This window comes from Ambystoma mexicanum, chromosome 4p (assembly GCF_040938575.1).
Source record: "Ambystoma mexicanum isolate Mex_15411 chromosome 4p, UKY_AmexF1_1, whole genome shotgun sequence".
Taxonomy (NCBI): domain Eukaryota; kingdom Metazoa; phylum Chordata; class Amphibia; order Caudata; family Ambystomatidae; genus Ambystoma; species Ambystoma mexicanum.
The window spans coordinates 414,331,321-414,354,928 of record NC_090927.1 but is presented as its reverse complement, the minus strand read 5'-3'; the positions used below and the strand labels follow the sequence as shown (position 1 = coordinate 414,354,928).

General features: G+C 45.4%; 1 protein-coding gene across 3 annotated transcripts in view; it reads right to left on the bottom strand.

Annotated features, from left to right (window-relative positions):
• NBAS (NBAS subunit of NRZ tethering complex) overlaps positions 1 to 23,608 on the bottom strand; it is a 3,456,930-nt gene that overhangs the window by 73,331 nt on the left and 3,359,991 nt on the right. For all 3 annotated transcript variants that reach the window (XM_069605942.1, XM_069605943.1, XM_069605944.1), the window contains one exon: positions 10,069 to 10,197. In XM_069605942.1, coding sequence (XP_069462043.1) covers positions 10,069 to 10,197 — 129 coding nt within the window. The remainder of the gene's footprint in view (positions 1 to 10,068; positions 10,198 to 23,608) is intronic.

Genomic DNA, 23,608 nt, shown 5'->3' with positions numbered 1-23,608 from the left:
CAGTAATTTTAGGAAACTAGCAGAGCCCACCTTCAAAACGGCTTGCACCCAATTTACTGGTTACATGTGAAAAGAATCAGTTTTGTTCTCATTTCTTCTGTTACATTCAACTCTCAGAATGTGTACTGCTTTCAATCCCTTGTGTCCCCTACTTCCAGGAGTGTTTATGTCCTTTTAAATAAGAAAGCAATTCAGGCCCACATTCCATAAATTCTGTTCCTCCAGCCAATTAAATGTTCCTTTTTTTCCCCTCCATTTTGAGAGTGATCTGTGCCGTGACTCTCCCTTACAAATCATTTCACTCTGCTGCAACATCTGATGAATAGGCTTGTCCGAATTCGTAAGCTAATGTTTGGTTCCATCTCTGCAAGGATTTTTCAGTTAGTCCAATAAAAGGTAGCAAAGTCTGCAACTTGTGTGGTATTAGTTTTCCAAGAGACAATCCAAGTGTTCAGAGGTAATAAATTAAACGAAATCTGGTAACAGCCCAAAGCTCGTGCGAATGCAAAGATGTTTGTAAAAAGGATGTAGACCCATCATATTCAAAGTTTGGTGTCCGAAAAAATCTTGACCTCCCTTAGTGCACTATCCACAAAGTTGCCCTTCCTATTGAACCAAAGGTTATCGTCACTTGTTTTATTTGTGCTAGCAGTGATGTGATCAAGTAGATTATTTGTTAAAACGGCCTTATTGTGTGAATGGGTTGATAGCCATAACTTTAGTGGGGCTCTTTCCCACAACTCAGATACTGGGCAAATTCCCAATTCTATATAAAGTTTGTATCCAGGTGAGTATACTGGTAAGCCTAGCAGAGTATGAAAAAAGTGTTTTACAGATGTCTGGAGCTACTTGGTTCCTGAAAGCCCCACAGTTTGGAACCAAACACCCCAATCGCCCTAGCTTGTGCAGTGTAGATATCCATTAGTAATCAAAAGAGAAACAGCATTCCAACAGCTTTCCCTCTAGAAACATCTGCAGGCAACGTTTGGGCTTCCTAGAAACACACATAGTGAAACACTTATTGCTGTTAACCCAAGGACCCTTACCCATCGTTCATTTATCATATTTGTTGATTAATGCCTGCAGTAATTTGGGAGTCTTTGCCAGGAGAACAGCGTCATCAGCATAGCTGAACACTGGCAATCTCCTGGCACCACATCAGGGAACATCAATATTAATAAATTATCCTAGATAAGAAGCAAGACTATTAACCTATAAATTAATAACAATGCGGGCAAGGACGCATCCTTGACGAACTCCCTTCTTTACCCCTAAGCAGTCAGAGTTCCCCGTCCTGGCTGCAGCGTACACATACCCTGGAGTCCTCCTGAAGTGACTCAAGCATCCGTACTAGGGGGCCAGGTACACCTATGTCACGCAGGGATTTCCACAGTAAACACCTCTCCACGTGGTCAAAGGCCCGAACTAAGGTCCATGAAGGTCATGTAGATAGGATGATCCAAAACCCAGACATGTTTCACCAGGATAAAGATGTAAGCACTGATGTACTGTGCCAGTACCTGATTGAAAATCTGATTGCCTGTCTGAGAATATACCATTTGCTGTTATCCAGTCCTCCAGCCGATTTAAGTTAATTCCAGAGAACAGCTTAAATATCCTGTCTAGCAGGGTAACAGGTCTGTATGATGAGGGAAGACTTTTGTTACCCTTTTTGAATATCGGAACAATAATTCCAGTCTTCTAGCTATCAGGGATTTGTTCAGACAGAATACTAGCATTAAATACCTGTGTCTCCGCCCTCTGAAGCATCTCCTTGTACACAAATAAAAACACTTTGCCCTCCCCCCACCACCCTTAGATCCATCCAATCCATTTCCACCCTCATTGCTATGTAAAGCCTGGATGGTCGCCATTGAGTTTACATCCTGTATCACAATATTATCAGATGGACCAGGTAACAGTGTGCTGTCTATTTGGCAAATAAGATCGTTAATATCATTTTCATTGGCTTCTGAGCACCCATTCCGACTAATTGTTTTCTCTGCCAGTTGGAATTTGGTATCCAAGGAACCTACCACCTTTTTAAGAAAGTATTCCAACATGTTGTCCCTTGGGCTGCTCCCCGTTTTCACGTTCAAAGCATTCTTTAAAACCTCCCCCACTGTCTGCCTGGGCAGAGATCTTAGAGTCTGTACTGGTTATGCCTGCATTTTGATTCCACCTATCTGGTGATTTCGGCAGAGGGCGTCATGCGTCAATGGCGTCGGGTCGATGTCTCTCGAAGGCTTAATCGAGGGTGACGTCATTGAATGTTATAAGTAGCACGCACGGCGCCCGTGGCCTCAGATCATGTTTTTTCCCCTCCACAACGTGTGACATAACCGCACACAAAGCCTCCTTGACTGCACATAGCCTTGTGGGAACGCATGCTGCAATAGCATAAGAAATTCTTCAGAGGGGCAGGCTGGGAGGGCGATGAGGAATATGTTGGAGGAACATCCAGTCGAAAGAATGTTACCAGTTGGTAAGTAACCTGTTCTTCGAATGGAGTGTGTCCTCCAACTTATTCCACATCTTTAACAGACCCCCAAAGAAGTATCAGTGATTGGAGGAGAGAGAAGAATTTAGATATTAGATAACTTGAATTTTATGTTTGAAGAAAAAAAAAAAGAAAAAAAAAATGGATGTTGTAAAGATTTATTATCAAAAACAACAATAAAAATAAAAAAAAAAGAATTTAGATATACCCAATCAGATGGCAGAATAAAGCACTGCTTTACCAAAGGCCATATCTTGACCATGGAAAGTATCCTGGGAGTAATGCTCGACAAAGGTGTGGATAGAAGACCACATTGCAGCATCACAAATGTTCTGAACAGGAATACCCCGTTGCAGGGCTGTGGATGTAGCCACGCCCCTGGTGGAGTGAGCTTGAAAACCCTCAGGGGGGTCCTTGCCAGTCAATCTGTAACATTCAGCAATAGTGAGGCTAATCCACCTGGACAAGGTCTGTTTGGTAACAGCCTGGCCCAATCAGTGTCCAGTGTACCCCACAAAAAGTTGGTCATCCATTCTGACCCTGGACATCTTAGAAATATAAAATCTCAAAGCTCTCCTAGGGTCCAACCTATGGAGTCTCTCCTCTTCCTAACCAGGATGAGGAGGAGGATAGAAAGCAGGAAGCACCACCTTCTGGTTCAAATGAAACTCAGACACTACCTTAGGGAAGAAGGACGGACGTACACTCAGTACAACCCTATCCTTGTGGATCAAAGTAAAGGTTGGCTTAGATGAAAGTGCATGTAGCTCACTCACTCTGCGAGCAGATGTAACTGCAATCAAGAAAACCGTCTTGAAGGTCAACAGTCTCAAAGGACAAGAGTGCAAAGGTTCAAATGGAGCACCCATCAAGAATTTCAAGACAAAATTCAGATCCCAAACCGGCACCTGGAAAGGGGACGGCGGGAACACATTTATGAGCCCTTTTAGAAACTGGGTAATCAAAGGAATCTTAAAATAAGAACATTCTTCAGACGAGCGCTTGAAAATAGATAGCGCTGCCAGGTAACTTTTAATGGTAGCCACTTGAAGAAAGCAAGAAAGAAAGAACCATCAGAAATGGAACACTGAAAAGGATCGACATGGTGTCCTCTGCACCAGTCGCAAAACTTACGCCAACTACAATGGTACAGGGATTTGGTTGCCGGATGCCTGGCCGAAAGCAACACCTCCATCACGTCATTCGGGAGGTCCCAATCCTTATAGCTCAACCTTTCAGAAACCATGCGTGAAGGTTGAGAGTCTTGACCTCTGGATGGAGAACCCGCCCCCCCTCGCACAAGAGAAGATCCTCTCTGTGGGGAAGACAGAATGGAGGACAGATGGACATTTCTAGAAGGTTCGGGTACCACGCTCTCCTGGCCCAATCCAGAGCAATTAGGATCATGTGGGACACAAACCTCTGCAACCTCCTTAGAACCTGAGGAATGACGGGGACTGGAGGAAATGCGTACAGAAGTGGGAATGGCCAATCCACGAGGAACGCATCCCCTAAAGCTCCTCTTGGAGGAAATTCCCTTGAGCAATATCTCTCGCACTTTTGGTTGGCACCGGTCGCGAACAGATCCACTTGAGGGGTTCCCCAAAGGGCGAAGATCTCCTGAAGAACTTCCTGAGCTAACTCCCACTCGTGGGAGACTGCGCTCTGCCTGCTCAGAGCGTCCGCCACTGCATTCTCCTCTCCTGCCAGATGAACTGCTGAGAGTGAGATTCCTTGCTGTATCACCTTGAACCAGAGCTGCATCACCTCTCTGCACAGTGGGAGTGACCCTACACCTCCCTTTTTGTTGAGGTAATGCATGGCCACTGTGTTGTCCGTCATGATCAGGACACTCTTCCCTCGCACAAACAGCAGAAAAGCCTTCAGGGATAGCCTGATGACCCTCAGCTCCAAATGATTTATGTGGAGTTTGGACTCCGACAGAGATCAACGACCGCTGGTGGTCAGCTCGTTGGCGTGAGCTCCCCATCCTGTGAGGGAAGAATCCATCACTACAGTCACCTCCGGCCACGGTTGCCAAAAAGGCTCTCCCTTCATCAGATTCCCTTCGCTGGGCCACCACAGAAGATCCTGTGAGACGGTGAGCGGGATCTGAAGGAGAGCCGACATTTTGCCTGAGAACTGTGACCACTGTGCCCTGAGAGCCCATTGAAGGGATCTCATCCTCAGTCTGGCCTCTGGCACCAGAAAAATGCAGGATGTCATGAGGCAGAGCAACCCTAAGAATTCGAAAGTCGGGAGACTCTGGGCATGTTGAAATTTGTTGAACATCTGGACAATGTGATGAGTCCTCACCTTGGGGAGGCGAGCCCTTCCTCAAGGATGTGTCCAATACAGCCCCGATATACTGGAGCTGTTGGTAAGGTGTCATATGTGACTTCTTGAAATTGAGGGAGAAGCCCAGCTTGTGAAGGGAGCGGCAGGTGAGGCTGAGATGATCCAAGGCTTGTTCGGGAGAACGTGCTCGGATCAGCCAGTCGTACAGGTAGGTTTAGACGTGAAACCCCCTCTCCTGAGATACGCTGCCACCACCACCATGAGCTTGGTGAAGACCCTCGGGTGGAGGTCAACTCGAATGGCAGGACCCGAAACTGAAAGTGCAAGTTGTCAACCGCAAACCTCAGGTATCTTCTGTGCTTTGGATGGATCGGCACATGAAAATAAGCATCCTGTAGATCCAGTGACACCAACCAATCCTGAAATCGAAGGGCCTGAAGGACCTGAGAAAGAGCGACCATCTTGAACTTGTCCTTCCTGAGGAACTTGTTCAAGCAACCTAAGTCCAAGATGGGTCTCAGTCTTCCGTCTTTCTTGGGAATCAAAAAATATGGTGAATAGCGGCCCTTGTTCTATTCCGCCACAGGCACTAGTTCTATAGCACCTTTCTCCAGCAGGGTCAAGATTTCATGCACAAGGAGCAGATCCGGAATCTTCAAAGTCAGCTTCCCCGGTGGACTGGCGTGAGACCGATTTAGAAAGGGTAGGCAGTAGCCATGGGCTATTGTTTCCAGGACCCACGCATCTGAAGTAATGGCTCGCCACTCTTCGAGATGCTGAGACAGTCTGCCCCCAACTGGCGAACAATGAGACCTGGCCTCATAGCTGTTTTGGAGCGGCTGCGGCAGCACCTGAAGGCAAAGAGGAAGCTGTTTTGCCACCTCTTCCCCGTCCACCACAAGGAACTCTACGGTGGCCCCTTTGATTGGCCGCTCCTCTCGCTCTACCAAAAGAGGAGTAGTAACGAAAGGAACCACCCCTCCACTGCTGTCACCTAGGACGAAAAGCTGACACTCAGCTGCGCTCAAATTTAGCAGCTGTTTTGGAGGTCTGCAACCTCTCAAAGCTCTGGTCAGCCTTGCTGCCAAACAAATGAGAACCATCAAAGGGCATGTTGAGAAGACGGGCCTGCACATCTGGTGCAAACCCTGACTTCCGCAACCACACAAAACCTGCGTATCACGATGCTCGCAGCCATGGACCGGCTGACACTATCAGCCGTGTCCAACCCAGACTGAAAGGATTCACACATGGCATCCTTGCCATCCTGTACAATAGCAAGAAACCCTTCCCTTTCTTCCCCTTTGGGAATATGCTCAGCCGCCACAGAGAGACACTTCAACAGTGTGTGCGAAAATTTTGCAAAGGCACAGGTGGAGTTGGCCAATTTCAGTGCCATACTCCCAGCCGAAAATACCTTGGTGCCCATCCATTGAAACGCTTGTCGTCCCTATCAGGAGGGATGGTAGGGTACACTGTCTGCCTCGAGGTGGCCGTGGCCGCTTGAACCACCAAACTCTCAGGAGTGGCGTGTGTGGATAGGTAGCTGGGGTTGCTACTGGATGGGCAGTATTTCTTAGTCAACGACTTGTTGACAGCCGGAAAAGACTCCAGGGTTTTCCAAATATCAGTTACCCTTTTCTGTAACGCCATGTGAAAAGGCAACACTGGGTCAGTGGACAGACCCTGATCTAAAATGTCAGTCAGGTCATCCTGATCGAACTCAACTGGAGGGCCAGACCACACTAGGTACTCCGTAACCCTCAACATCAACCTCCTATAGGAGTATTCAGCATGAGCCCCAGGCTCTGGCCTACCAAACTCCATTTCAGGAGATGTGTCAAGGCCACTAGCATCATTTTAAGACTGACGCAGATCCTCCATCGGACTGTCCTCAGAAAAGACAATGTCAGGAGCTTCAGGTGTTTCACCAGGAATATCAAAAGGCTCCAACTCCACATCAGACCTCTTCTCAACCTCATATATGTTCTGTAGAGAATGAAAGAACTCCTTCCTAGGTACAGGAGCAGACCTGGATTCAAGAATAGGCTTCACCATCTTAGACAGAGCCTTTCTCAGATGATCCACAGCCACAGGGACCTCCAATGGCAAATTCTGGCCTTTAGGCCCCGATGGCTTGAAGGGCACAGACAGCTTCGGCGTCGACAAGGGCGCCGAAGGCTCCGAGGGCCTGACCAAGGGCAAAGCCCTGACAGCCACACTCGATGGACAATGCGCTGACGGTGTCAATGCCTTCTCGACACCATCCCAGACTTTGACGGTTTCATTGGGGACGAAGGCCGCGACCTGGATCTAGCACGTCTCTGGCGATCTACCGGAGCCTTGTCCGAATGGGACCTCGATGAGATAGCATTTTCTCCCTGAATGCCTCCCATTCCTCCGGAGTAGAGGATTTAGTGGGACAAGCCACTTTCCTCACTGAGCCATCATCCGACGAGGACAGGGAAGACGAACGGTGACGCCGCTTCCGGGAGTGCCTCGATGAGGAGGACGAGTGGCAGGAACCATTCCGAGACCGAGATCCGCTGGACTCCCTCCGACGGGGAGTCACCCCTCGAGTCGTCAGTGGAAAGATCAGTAGTCTTTTTGGATTTACGGTGTTTTGGACACCCGACCTACCTGCAATTAATCCTTATGCTCCAGCAAGGCCTTGGAAGTCAACGACTGGCACTTCGAGCAGTCGTCCGTGTCGTGGCTCTCGTCCAGCAGATATGGTGCTGGTCCATGATGGACATCTTCGGCTTACAGTCCCGGCATTTTTTGAAGCCAGACCGCGGGGTCGCCAGGGTAGAAGAAGAAGACATTATCGAAGTAGATAACACGAGGCATGCCGAGTTCTAGAAGCAAAAATGTTTGTGGAAAAAACGGAACTGAGGCTATGGGCCCGTGCGTGCTACTCATAACATCCGATGACATCACCCTCGACGGAGGCCTCTGAGGGACATCGACCCGACGCAATCGACACAGGACGCCCTCTGCCAAACAAATTCCGAAGCAGCACTGCTGTGGACATTACATGGGAAAGATGTGGAATACGTTGGAGGAACATCCAGTCGAAAGAACGTTACCAGTTGGTAAGTAACTTGTTCTTCTAAGCCAATCAGGAGTCTTGTATCATTTATGGGGAATTAAAATCCAGGTCCATGTTTTCCAGCATGGAACTAGCTAGATAGGCTAGATAGGAGATCTTGTTTTGTTTTAATCTTGTTAATTCTTTTAACTTTTTAGCTCCCTCTTTAGGTGTCAACGTGTGATCATTACTTTATTAGATATTATTGTACTTGCTTTGCTGACTGTGTTTTAGTGTATGTCAAAGATGTGGAATACATTGGAGGACACAATCCATTCGAAGCCTCATGTACACCTTCGTCCCGTCTCCCGACACATCGCAGAGTCACCAAAGATGTACAAGATCAAAGAATTTCGGGACCGCCCGAGTGGCTTGGGAGGCTTTCATCAGTCCATCTCCCTACCTCATTAAAATTCCTTTAGTAGCAGCAGAAAAGACCATGGGGAGTTTTGGGGAACGCCTGTGTGTCTTACGAGGCTTTCTCTTCCCCTGCTAGCCCTTGTAAGGTTCCTTTGAGATGAAACAAAAAAGCCGTTTGGCTGATATTTCGGGGAGGGAAATTTACTTCATAGCCATCTGTTTCACGCTTCGGCTGTCTGAGAATTATTCCACCCCTCACCCTTCTTGACTTCACTTAGGAGCCCATTTAGCCCTCTAACTCTAGGGGTGTTCCAAACATATGATGCACATCAACAGTCAAAACTGCCAAAAAATAGTCGAGTTTTGGCAGAAAAAGAGGGGCATAAACAGTGGCTGCGTCCAGGGAATGATGCAACAAACACCAGAACTACGCTGGTTACTCCTGAGACTTCACCAGCCTGGGATAGTACTTCACGGGCCCTTGGCAGCCTGCAGAGCTGCGTAAGCTCACCATAGGGCTCCAGCCCTCTTCAGCCCCCGCTCGATCTCAGATCTGCTCCACTAAGTGGTGGCTATCTGCATCTAGTTGTAGTCATCAAAGCCAACATAGCGTTGGTTGCTAATAGCAACCTCGTCCAGCGCACAGCACAGCAAAGACAGCCCACTTCACTACCTTGCTTGCTCCTTCACACCCTTGTTCCCTCGCTCCTCTCCTAAAGAGAGCCAGTGACGGTGAGTAGGAGCACAGAAACAGCACTCGTCCAAAATGGGCACTCTTCCAAAACCCTTGTCCGGCAGCCTCCAAGCAGGCCTCCAGTAAGGACAACAGCAGTTCAACAGCCTGAACCGTCAGCCTCCCAAATCTTCTGTCTAAGAAAAAGGTGCAGCTGATGCTGTTCAGGTAGTGAGCTGCTCCCTTCCTTACCCACACAACAGCAGGTGAAGGGCCTGCCCAGCCAGACATATTACATTCTTTGAGTTCATGCACCTACTCACTGCCAGACGGGTAGTGTCATCCACTGGATGAGTGACACCTACAGCATCTGCATCCTAAACTAACTCTGCAGTCAAAAAAAGGTGCAGCTGAAGATGTTCAGGTGGCAAGCTCCTACCTTTCCTTCCCTGCACAACATCCATATATTGGTGTGTGCCTAAAATCCTGAATAAGAGTTCTGCAATGCAAATATATACAAGCCATCTGTATGATGCAAGACTGCCCAAATGGTATTTTCCTGCCTTTTACATTCCTTTCTCTGACCTCTCCTTCACAACATTGTGGTTTTGTTTTTTCGTCTTCAACTGGACCCTGCACAACACAATGTTCTGATTGCAGTCTCCAGACCGCTTCCCTCAGGAGAGATGCACAGAAGATGGCGATATGTTGCGCTTCGGAGAAGCAGTTTGGAGACCGGAAAAAAGATGGGGCGGGGGCTGAATGCGGTGAGTAGAGGGAATGGGGAAAGCAGGGGGAGTGGGTTGCAGGTCCACGCAGCAGGTGATAAGGTTGCAGAGGGACATCCTGACATGGATAAGGGGAAGATACGTTAGTGAAAGAGTGACCTTGCAAGAGCAGCCTTTAGCGGGTGATAAGCAACAATCGGAAAGAGACCTTAATGTTATAACTAAGCACCTCATGCTGGGGCTGCTCATGCTACAATAAAACTGACCTGCACAATGCTACAGTATGAGACCCACAAGACAGGCATACTTGGAGAAAGTAAATATAATAGAACATCTGAAAATCAGGTTCTTCACACGGAAAATGAATGTCACTTTTTTTAATCTCAAGCACTAATAAGAGCTTTAACTTGACTCCTACCTTCGCAACAGCAGTGATTTGCTCCAGTGCCACAGCATGCAGGTCTTCATCTTCGCTTTCTACTAACAATTTTATTGAGGGCAGAAGCAGAGACTGGTCATGCAGCTGTAGACAAACTGCCTTTATACACTAGAAGAAAAGTTGAAAAACAAAAGGTGAGAGACAATAGCTTTAGAATGCATGTCAGTCAATGCTGTAGCTGGAACTTGTAAAGGAATCCTCCTTTAAAAAGGATTGCAAGAAGCAAAGGGTTCGCTGTCAAGGTTTGCAAATGTTAACTCATATTTATAGAATTTAATATCGCCAAACACATCTGAATAACAGAGCGCAGAGAAAGAATCTTCAAAACAACCAATTTTATGAGACAATTGAAAGCAATATTTGACCACTTTTGATTAAGACACTTTTTCATATAAAAAATGTTGCTTGATTTCATACAAAGCTTTCAGTTTCCAATAACTAATTTGGTAAATCAGGCAACACATGCTTTGATTCATGGTATGACTAACAGTACAGCATTTTAGTGTTGAACAGTCCTTGCAAGACACTCCTGACATAACATAAAAACCTAGTATTTGACTTTTTGCCTGCAATCTATTAATTGCTGGCAAAAAAGACCAAATGCCAATGCCCGCAAGCCTGCCAATCCCCACCAACGCGCACATGAGTGCAAGCAGGGGCAGCTCGGAAGAAGATTGTCCCGGGAGTTGCGAACAGGGAAGTGAGTTAGAGAGAGAGAGAGAAAACAATAGGGATCACATCACCCAGTCTCAGGTAGGGTGAGGAGTGGAGGGTGTGTGGACCTAGGTGTTGGGAGAGGAGCCATTCCATTGTATCATGCTAGACCAACAACCATTGGACTAATCTGTGTTTCATGCTTCAATCTGAGAGGCACTTTCAGAGGCCTGTACATAACTAATCACTCATATTTAAGGATTCCGAAAACAAATTAGAATCCATCAAAATGAACTAATTCTCTTAGCTCTTCAATTGTTTATGACTAAATGTTATGTTAGGAATAAATGTTTAGAGTACATTTTGGGAATAACAATTTATAATTATTCACTCAATTTCGGAGGATTCTCTAAGTGCTGGACATATTCCACCATATTAATTGTTTATCGCTGTCCAATCTTTTCCTTGACAAGTATTATTGTAGTACTGTTGCTGCTGTACTATGCACTGTATTTGTAATTTGAACGCAATTCAACAAGACAAGTTTCATTTACCATGTCAGTAGTAATTCAACAAAGTATATTTAAGATTGCTTAGCACGTAATTAAATAAAACATTTAATTTAATGTTATAAGGCTAAAAAATAGCCTTTAACAAACAAAACAAATACGAGAATTACATTATTACATCATTCTATAATTACATTAATACACAAATAGACAACCACAATAGATTCATTTAATCAAAAAAAGAGGAAATAAATTATTCAATATTGGTGTGCCACCAACGATCTCTGTCTGAATGCCAACAAGACTGAGATCCTCCTCATCAGCACACCATCACCTTCCTTTCCCCTCACTCTCTGGCCGGCCTCCCTTGGCCCTCCTCCTATCCCCACCTGCGAGGCCAAGAACCTTGGTGTCACCTTTGATTCTACACTCTTCTTCTCCGCCCACATCGCTGCTTAATATGGTTTCCTTTCAGTGCTAAGGAATCAAATTCTGCGTGGTAAGGAGTAACAGTTTTTGTAATATCTCCTTGAACCTGTAATGAGCTAAGCCATGGGAAACAGAAGCCACTTCACAGCTGCAGAAACATTTTGAGGTGAATTGGTGTCATCCTCTAACCTGTAGCTGCAACTTGTCAGGTTAGCACATTAACTATTATCTATTATACTGATCCTAGACTTGCCCTAAAAAATTTGAATATCAGTATTTCGACTGACATTGACGAAATAGGTTCACAAAAAGTAACATAAAACAACAAAATAAACTAAAACAAATGGGTATTTACTATCACCCAGGAGCTTTAACACAGCAATGTCCACTTCTGCTCCACATGCGTTAGCCAACATAATACTGAAATGTCATCGTACTAAGCCACCCATTCCTTGACATAGCTCAATCCACATTAATTCCACCAGGTTCCTTTCTGCTTTCACCCTACTCTTGTATCCAGATTTATGAGCTTATCTCACTGAACAATGGATCAGCCTCCCCCCCATTAAGATCAACGGGCCGTCAAACTCTTGAAATATATTTAATCTGTTATTCTTAAGGTCCTATTAACCTATTTGTCCACTGGTCTAGTCCCAGGAGACTTGAAAACGTTGGTTACAGTTCCTCTTCTCAAGAAATTGGAGCTCAACCTTGCAGTTTCGTGAAATTACCACCCTAGCTACTTTAAGTGGACATGCCATTGGAACAGGCAATAGCTAACTAATTACAACAGATTGCTGATAAAGTTGATCTACTCTATGGTCAGCAAGTAAGATTCCATCCAAGTATGGGACTCAGTCCTAGCCGGAGTGGTGGGTGATTTATGCAAAGCAGATAATAGCAGCAGTGTCACAGTGTTCATGCATTTCAATCCCTCAGCAGCCATCTACACCATCTCCCATTTGATTTTTTTCTCTGTCTCATGGAAACGGGATTACATACTTTCTTTCAGGACTTTTTTTTAAATTTATTGTGTTTTGGCCAAAATGTATGACTTTTCACAGCATAAAGGTTTCTTCTAAAATACAAACTCTGCTTAAAAAGATATACACATTATAAGAGATCAACACAAATGAAAACAGTTCATCAAGAGTCACTGAAATAAAATGAGACCCAAGGTTCGCAGTACTTTAAGGGCTTCTATTATAAGACGTCTCTCATGTTGTCACAATGCCTGCCCCCGGAAAGCCAGACCAGGCCCAGCAACCCCGGAAGCAGCCATCATGCCACTTGAAGCATGCCCAAAAACCCCAGTTAGGGGCTCTTTGGCTACAGTCCTGGCGCCTATGGCGCCAGGCTCATAAGAATAAAGTCAGTCCTGGCGCCATGGGCGCCAGGCTCATTACAGAAATCTTACCTGTTGCAGACCATGCTGCATACCTACCTTATGCAGACCATGCTGCACGAAGCCACAAGCCAAATGAGGCTTAAAGGGACTACTTTACCTCAGGGACTCCTTTCCTCTCGGGTGGGGCTGTGGAAGAATACTTACCTGGGACTTCTTCCAAGGCTATTTAAGCCACACGCGGACAGCCACACGTGCTTCGCGTTATTCTGCTTGCTGCAGCGTAACGCTCACCGTGTCTTCAGCAGCTCCAGTATTCAGCCACGCCCGCTTCAGCCCTGGAACACCTGGAACAAGAAAAGGAGAAGGAGAAGAGGTCAGAAGAAAACCCTTACCTGAATCCTTGATCCAGCACATCGTCAATCTGGAAGAGAGAAGCCTTCTCAGATGCATTGCCACGCACCTCGCAGAGCCGCGCTGAACTCGCCAACCGGGGCTGCATTCCTTTACTCCATCGCGAATCCAGCATCTCCAGGCCATTCTTCAACACCTGGGGGAGACAAGAACAGATAGGTGAGCAAGGGCAATACAAACCACCCCCAAAGACTTACCTGATTTACCACAGGGGGGTACTCACCTCATCTCGGGTCGGCGTAGTCAATTCTGCATCACCGCCGCACCCCGGCCCCTAAGGGGAAAAAACAAGGACAATACAACCTAACCCCAAAGACTTACCTGATTTACCACAGGGGGGTACTCACCTCATTTTGGGTCGGCGCAGTTAATTCTGCATCATTGCTGTACCCCGGCCCCAAAGGGGAGAACCACAATAGACTTACCAGGATCTTACCAATTGCCACTTGGAACTCTTCTGGTGGTTTAAATCCGCAACCTGCAAGGAATCTGGCAGAGTGAAGATCAGACTTTTGAACTCTTACGAACAATTGGACTTAGAGTCAATACTGGAACTCACCAATTCCTCCACGCCAGTGAAGTAACTGGTCGTCTACGCGCCCCTGCGCTCGACGCAGGATGGAGAGCTCATCTTTCCAAATCTTCAGGTGAGATTAAGAGGGAACTTCAGGAGTGTTCTGTGGGCAGACAAGGGGAGTGGGAAGGCGGGTTAACGCTCAGACTACGGGAGGTTAATTCCCTTTCTCCATTGTAGAAAGATATTCGTACTAGTCCAACAAACGAAGCTAAGTGGGTCTGTCCAGTCTGTCATCTCGGCTCTACGTGTTACTCTGGTGGAAGCAACAGCGGGCCAGTCCAGATCGACGCCCCCGTGGGAATCAGGTGAGCGTAACACATGTCCTGCAATTAGTCTTTCCAAAGAAGGATTTGTTGAGAGCTCGTCCAAATTGTGCACTTAGTTACCCAAGCGCTGTTCCCAAATTTCTCTGGTCCCCAGAGAGTGGCATAGCGTCTGAACCACATCCACCCCACACAGATCACACCCCGTGGGGCCCATTGCAAGTCTGTCTCGAATCGACTGGATCTCCCCCATTTTTACCAAATTGAGACAAAGTATCAGACATTCTGTTCTTAATCTTTGATTAGGGAAACAGGTCAAATAATTTGCCAATAAGCCCCTCGGTTTATCCACAATTGACAAAGGTCCATGGACTTTTAAGCCCCGTATTTAAGTGATTGTTAAAATCCAGTCCATTCTAGACATTGCATGCTTAACACCACCCAGATTCTCAACCAATTCAAGCATTTAACGATCACAGAGTTCTAAAAGTGAGCCAACATATTCACGTAATGACAATAAAACAAAGTTTGAACCTCTATTCAACTTAACTAATATATCTTCATATAAAGATTCCTTAGGAGGCGTCATTATTGAGCTACAAAGTGTTGTTATCTTCCAATCCATACACGACTTCAGAGACTGAAGTCCCAACTCATAATGCACACTTGCCACCGAACAGCTCTGGGGCAAATGCAAAACCAGTTTCCAGATTTTGTCTTCAATACGTGCCCAATTAACTGTCTGCGAGTACGATGTCATTTTCAAACCATACAGCAGGAATGGAATTATCTTTGCTTTATAGTAATTAATTAAGGGGCATATTGAATATTTACAAAAAGGAACTATATATCTTCTTCGTTTGAGCTATGAGGGGGATTATTTTATGGTACAGCTCTGATTCCAAACAACAAGATTGAACTGATCGTAGCTTGAAACCCAAATAGGTCAGTTCACTGACTACTGGATTTACCTGCTTCTGAAGGGACCATTGTAAACTAGGCTTGCATTTCCTGGGTCTCTTAAAGACAATAATTTTTGATTTGGCAGGAATAACCTTTAGGTCGTTCATCTCAGCATATCGGCCAAAATCAGTGAAGAGATGCTGCAATCCCATAGGTGAGTAGTCAAATAGGACAATATTGTCATCATATGCAATCCAGTAAATTTACTTTATACCAATTTTGGGACTGACCATAGATTGACCCACCAAAGCATTATCCAGGTCTGCCAAATAGAGGTTTGAAGAGTCAGGGGGTCAAAATGCACCACTTATTCACATCTCTTTGCGTTCGCACCTCCCTTGACAAATCGCCCTGTGCATTCAAACAAACTCTAAGAGGGTAATCTTCATGGAAGGCTATTATTAAGGCCAATAGGCCTTTCGGAATGCCCCACGATAAGAGTTTATCCCAAAGGCTTTCCCTATTGATTGTATTGAATGCTTGAGAAGGGTCGAGCTAGGCTCCATACAATATGCACCTTTTTTCTCCACCGATGCCTGAGAGGTAATTGACAGCACTAACCCATTAATGGACGTGGAAAGACCTTCACGAAAGCCTGTTTGTAATAGAATGTTCTCTTTTTTATCCAATCCTCGAAATGTCTTAAGACTACAGCAGCAAACATTTTCCCATCCACATCTAAGAGGACAATCAGGCAATAATTAACCCGGATCAGCCCTATTGCCCTTCTTGTGGATATGAATAATGATTGCAGTCTTCCACAAGGAAGGAATAGTAGATGTTTTCAAAATGTCTTCAAAAGTTCCATAAGAGTTGAAGCCCATAGCTCACTATTAGATTTTAAAATCAGTTAGTAAGACCATTGGGTCTAGGGACTCTCGAAGAACATTTTCAAATGAAATCCACCAATTCCTTTTTTAGGTCCACTTGCCAGACCCACTAATCCTATTTGCTTATATATGGCCCTAAAATAATCACAACATAAATCCTCTGAGATCACATTACTTTGAGATTCACACTGAAGCAAGCTTGAATTTGCTCGAAAAAAACAGCCACTCCATTTATAAGCACTCGATGTGCCCTCCACTGGAGTCCTGCTAAGCCGCGCAGCAAGTTGCATGGGAACAAAAAAGCCTGCAGCACGACCACCACAACCAGAGTAATATACAGAGAGATTACTCGCTTGCTACTTTCAAGAATGCATCCATAGAAAACCCCAGAAGAAAAGAAAACAACTACTTATCTATAATGCCAACAGACGGAACAAACTCAGACTGTCAGACTTTCCACTTGGAACACCAGAGGCTCTGCGCACCGGTTTGGAAACGTATGCAGTGACCTCACAAACTATGAAATAGTCTGTCTCCAAGAGACCTGGCTCTCCAAATCCCAAGATTTGACAGATATGTGAGCCACATGACTCCAGCTAAAACAGGAACAAAAGACCAACCCCAATCTGGCCTCCATTCACTTTGGAAAATCGAAGCCAATTACGAACTAATTGAGACGCTGTCCCCCAATTATTGGTTTCAAATAATCATTCTTAAGCAAAATAATTTTAGGAATTCCAAAACGCCTAAAATTAAAGACCTGTCCTCTTTGGCCATTCTAAATATTTATTAGAGCCCGTCTCTCCCATCCGATGAGGGATTCCTAGATGAGATACTGACCGACATTGATGACCTCTATATAAATTACAAACACCTGCAACTAATCATCTGCAGGGACCTCAATTTCCACCTGTTTCAAGAAGGGGGGACCAAAATTACCAACAGCAATTTGAGTCTCAAAGCAAAACTGTGGACAGCCGCTATACGAAGGTGAAACTTCATACTCCTCAACAGGAAAACCAAAGGAGATACACTAGGCAGGCCGACCTGGCGTTGCAACAACTCCAGCAGCTATCTTGACTATATCTACATCTCTTCTAATTTACATTCTAGCTTTTTGGATTTCAAAATTAAGCCTAACAAACACAGTGACCATGCTAAACTAACAATGACATGGAATGCTTCACAACAACACTTGGATAAGATGAAATATCTGGAAATCAATTTCGGCCCTCAATCGATTACGTATACCCGAACATAAGATGGAAGGCCTAGAAGACCAATTTAAAATGTCCACAAGAAGCGATAAGAAGAAAATCAATTACGAATGGCTACTAACACCATATCTCCAGGGCTGTCCACACAAGATGACTCACACATATGCCTACTACAAAGCAATTGCTATTGCCAAGAACCAACTAAGGAAATCCCTAAGAATAGTTAGCAAAATGGATTCCATAGACAAAATGCAAAAAATGCAAAGCATGAAGCAAAAATATAGAAACTGGCTCAAAAACATCGAAGCAACGATTGCTCAAAGTGACGCTGAATCCATGCTAAATGCACTGAACAAGAGAAACATCAGGGATCTGTGGTCAATACTCAACCCTACCCAAACAATTCAACAGCGATTGATCATGGATGTGTCCGAAGATGCTTGGGTAGACCATTTCCAATCTCTATACAATAAAATCCCGGACCAAGCAGTTGACAACAACATTGACAATCCTGACAATAAAGATTGCTACAAACAATGGGATTATGATGAAATCCTTCTACACATCAGACGGCTAAATACCTTGAAAGCCCGCGGGCTCGACGGATTAAGCAACAACATCATTAAAAGCCAGCTTGAAGCCTGGACAAAACTATGTGTGCAAATCTTCACACTTATTTTGGTAAACAACTGTATACCCAACATGTGGAAAACGGCGATCATCATTCCCCTTTTCAAGAAAGGCGAAAGAAACCAGCCTCAAACCTTCCACTGACTGGCGATGCTCGACCCGGATTTGCCAGGTGTGTCGGCACTAACATCAACTTGCTAATCCTTAACACACTAAAACAGGAATCCCTCAGAACTCGGACTAACATCCATGCCATTTTCATTGATCTTCAAATGGCATTCGACAGCATTAACAGAGACAAGCCATGGAAAAAGCTCCAGCAACAGAACTGTGCCAATGAGCTGCTGGAACCCATCAAAGCACTCTATAGTAACACCACCATCTGAGTCCGTTTGACCAACGATGGAGTCCTGTCTTCTGTGATCAATACAACCAATAGTCTCAAAGAAGGATGCTCATTAGCCTCCACCCTTTGCACTTCTATATCCTCGACATCGGCGAAAACGTAGCAATTCCAACAACCAATCCGCCACGACTTAATACAACACCTGTCCCCTACATACTATACGTGGACGATATTGTAATTATGGACAAGACCCAAGTTGGTCTCCATCCCATGCTGAACAGAAGACCACCTCAGAAACAGAGCTCTCACTTTAGCCAGACAAGGCCAGATTATCCATAGGAAATACGGCCAATACACGATGAAACCCATCATAGCCTTCTACAAACAGAAAGTCAGCGCATTATTATTATACGGGAGTGAAACACTACTCAACATACCCTTCAAAATCTGGCCCTTGGTGGAAGGTCTATTTTGGCGCAAAATACTCTCCCTAGCTCCATCTTTCCGGATGCCGAGAATACGATACAAACTGGGACTCCAATCACTAGACTCCATCAGAAGTTGGAAACAACTGCATCTTTACTGAAAGATCATCAGCAGTGGTCCTTATTCCGAAGCCGAGGACAGACCCCAGATTGTGTTCGTCCTAAAGACCAATTGCACTTCTAATCTGGACGCTAAGATTTTTACAAAATACTAACAATGAGACTGGAGAGGTTCATGCCTCTTTTGGTTGACGCAGATCATTCAGTGTTTATCTGGGGTGGGGAACATCAGACAAAATAAGGCAGTGCTGCATATGGCAGACAAATCAGGGAGAAACTTGGCTGAATCTCTGTTACTGGCCTTAGACGCAGAAAAATACTTTGACAGGGTGAGCTGGGCTTTTCTGGAGGCAGTGCTTGGCAAATTTAACTTTGGGCCTAGAATGAAGCAAATGATTCTACCGAACTACGAGACACCTACAGCGCGACTAATGGTAAACAGAGCTCTCACGGAAGCAATCCAGCTGGGGAAGAGTACAAGGCAGGGCTGCACCCTTTCCCGACTCCTATTTACCCTGATCATGGAGTCACTAGCTGCGTGCATTCAAACTAATGGGGACATATCAGGCATCACCTTTTGGGCCTGCAGCACAAAATAAACTTGTTTGTGGATGATATAATTCTATCAATACCAAACCCCTGAACGTCTCTACCTGCTATTGAAAAGGAGCTGACCTCTTTTGGGCGGGTATCTGGTTTTAGTATTAATGAATCTAAACCCGTGGTCCTGGGCTTCAACATCCTGCCCCGACGAATAGAGGAATTAGAGCACATCTATCCAAATAGATGGGTTACTAAATCTGTAAAATACCTGGGAGTACAGATCCCGTCCACGCTATCGGATCTATTTAGGGTTAACTACACCTCAATGATCCAAGGAATTAGGAGGGACTTGAGTAGGTGGAGCCAGCTCTGCATCTCATGGTTCAGTAGAATGTCCCTAATCAAAATGAATATCCTACCAGATTACTCTACCTCTTTCAGACGGTCTTTATCCCCAATCCCAGAAGGATGCTGAATACATGGGAGAAGGTACTGCTGCAATTCTTGTTGTCGGAGGGGGGCATGCCTAGGGTCAACAGGAGCACCATTTATGCATCAAAGGTGCAGGGGGTCTGGCCTTCCCTCAGCTTTGGAACTATTACAGAGCTGCGCTAAAATGGGTGGAACTGGAGCAGGCAGTTGCAGGGTGGCACCTTTGGCCAGCCACAGATTTGACTCCCGCAGAGCATGAGGGAGTAGAGCCTATACATGAACCGTCAGACCAAGGTTTTGCTGGAGATTTGCGATGGACTAACACCGCCAAATATTTGGCCAACCTCACACCCATACTCACACCCATAGTACACAATAGTGACTTTACACCGGGGACTAAAGAGAAGGGTTGCCTGATCTGGATGAAAAAGGGAGTGAGGAAGATGGGGGGACATGTTTGCAGAAGGGAGGATTTGCATGTTTGAGGAGAGCAAGCAAAAATGGTGGTTGGAGGAAATTAATAGATTTTGCTATATGCAAGTCAGTCACTGGGTTATCTTCTGCTCAAAAGCAAGGCAGCAACCAGAAAGCTGACGGCCCTAGAGAACATATTCAAGCTAGCAGCAGACTCGAACAGTATTATTTACAAATTCTATAATGTCATCAACGATCTCGCCACACTCCTACGCAGATCATACTATGATGGCTGGGACCGGGAGCTGGGGATGCATTCCTGATAGACAACTGGGAGGAGGCTTATAATGCAGTAACACAATCAATGCGCCCACTCCTTGCAGAAACACAGGCCAAGATAGTGACTAGGTGGTATAGGATGCTGGCCAGGCTACATGCTTGCAACCCCAGACTACCGAAGGCCTGCTGGAGGAACTGTGGGCGAGACGGTGCCCTCCTGGACATTCTGTGGGAATGTCTAAAGATCTGGGGATATTAGCTGGAGAGTACGTGCAGGCTTAAGCAGATCCTAGGGGTATGAATTCAGGATGACGCTAGTGTGTGTATTCTGGGACTACGGAGTCACATGGTGGAGAGCTGCGGGGGTAGAGGCTTCAATCTGCTGTCAGTATTACTGCTTGCAGCTAAGTTGGTCATCCTGAGACTATGGAAGAGCACGGACTCTCAGACCTGGACAACTGTAGCACTGGAGAAGCTAACAGCGGACATGAGAAGCTCCACAAAGACCTGGCTCAATGTGTGGTCCCCATTCCTGGCGCATATGAAAAAAACTTCAATGAATTGTACTGCCTAACTAGACTACAAGCACTGAACCTAATCTACATGCACTAAAGCCACTCTTGGGGGGTGATGGAAAATCTGAGTTTTCCAAGCGTGCGCCCATTGTACTTCTAAAAGATTTCTCAAGATCCTGCAAGGGGGGAGGTTTTTATAATTTGTTGATTGAAGGAATGTGACATGGTTGCGTTGTTTAGATGAAGTTAATGGTTGGATAGTTAGTTGAGAAAAATCAATAAAATACATCTTTTAAAAAAACATTGGCAAGCCATCAGTTTTGGCTTGGCTACAAGTATTAGGCATTTGCCAGGCACTGCGATTAGATGCTTAGGTTCTTGCACCATTTTGCACCTGCTACCATCAATGGGTAGCTAATACTACTACAGCTGTGTCTGACAATTGTCTTCCCCATGCCTACACAAAAGCCCAAACTGTTGGCATTGACAATGCTGGTTTTGTGAAGCAGTGTGCCCTACCTGTGTTAGTGATGGGTCGCTCGTTTGCATTGAATGTCAATGACAATTCCTGCAAATACACCCACTTTGCATGAGCAAATTGCGAGTCAACATAGGTACAAACACTTCCCCTGCACTTTGTCGTAGAAATTCAATGCCATTGCACCGAAATTGCTTATTTTTCCTGAATCAGCGGCAAGCTGAGTCGCACTTTGCGGGTGCAAATCCATTCACAAACCTACAAAGCTCAATGAGAAATAGGAATACTTCAGACAAAAATTGTTTCAGAAATCTTGAGACACGAAGGATTTTCTCATTGTTTTTTTTAATAACACATTTTATTGATTTCCCTTTACAGAACAACACTTAATCAATACATTCTAAACATACAAACATACTTAATGTACAGCTCATACGTTTAAGCATTGTATGGGTACTTCTAGATATTTCTGCCTGTATCCTTGTGTTATACATGCAGTTCAGGTTGGTCTCATATGTTTATCAAGCCGTGTGAATTACAGATTGGTGTCTCTAATTTTCCTCCCATCTTTGCCAAATCTTATGCGCCTTTCTGGGGCACCCTCTGGTGGCGTATACCTTGATCTCCATTGCAATACACGCATCCACATCTGCAACCCATTGCTCGTATTGTGGAGCGGAATTTGAGCCCCACACTTGTGCCAAGTTCCTATTTGCAAGTCCTGTGGTTGTTGAGAATAAATGTTTTTCAAAGCGGGACATCTCAATATCCGCATCCACCCCAGTATCAACAATTTGGGGTCCATGGGTACCACTTGGCCAATGACCGTTGAGAGTCTGTCGCAGCACTTCTGCCAAAATAGTTGAATTTGTGGACATTCCCATAGGATGTGGAAGAAGGTTCCCCTCTCTTGGCGGCATCTCAGACAGTTGGGATCCGTTACCTTCCCCCACTGATATAGCGCCTCTCTTGGGTAGTATATCCTGTGCAGTATTTTGAGTTGAATCAGTCTGATTCTAGCAGATATAGCTGTTTCTTTAGGGTACATTAGGGCTGTGGTCCAGTCCTCTTGTTGCAATGGTCCCATGTCTTTTTCCCATTTGGTTTTTAGGCCGCAGAGCTCTCCAGTGGGGAGAACCCCTGTCCTACCTGTGTATCCGCACGGATGTGTGGGAGTTCGGGATTGTTATGTAAGATATTGTTTATAACTGCCATCTGGGAGGCCCAGTAGTATGTTTGTACATGGGGAGTCCAATACCGCCTTCCCAGATGGAACGTTGCAAGATGCTTAGGGCAATCCGCGGATGTCTGCCTCCCATAACAATTTCCTGAGTATCCTGTCTATTTTGCGGAACTCTGATTTGGGTATATGTAATGGTGCGTTCTGCAGAATGTATAGGAACCGCGGGAGGGCCAGCATTTTAAACAATGCCGCTCTCCCCAGTAGAGTAAGTGGAAGAACCATCCAGTGTCTCACATCATTCTCAAATCTATCAATGATTGGGTATAGATTTTTGGGCACATATTCCGTGAGGTCGGTCATGACCTGCATGCCGAGGTAGTGAAATTGTTCGGGTTCTACTCGATACAGGCAGATATTTGGGGTCAAGTTATTTATCCCTTTAATGGGGAATAGTATCGATTTGTTTCAATTTACCCTCACCCACTAAATAACCCATACCGCTTCAATATTTGTGTGACAACAGGACACGATTCCGATGGGTTACTTAGGTAAAACAGCAAATCATTGGCGTACAGGGAAACTCTATCCTCCCAGTCATGAGCCCAGTGAAATCCCCTCCACGATTACGTGTCCCTCAGTATTATTGCGAGGGGTTCAATCATCAGTGCAAATAGCATTGCAGATAGGGGGCATCTTTGTCTTGTTCCCTTGCCCAATCTAATGCTGCGTGAGGACCACCCATTTACACTAACCTCGGCTGTCGGGGTGTTATATAGGAGCTTAACCCAGCTAATTAATAGGTCGCCAAATCCCATTCTACTCATTATCATCCATAGGACCCCCCCAATAGACTGAGTTAAATGCTTTCTCAAAACCGATGGTGAGGAGTGCAAGTGATTCCTATAGGGCTGGTGGCTTCTCAATGGCGACGTGGAGCCTGTGGATGGTCATTC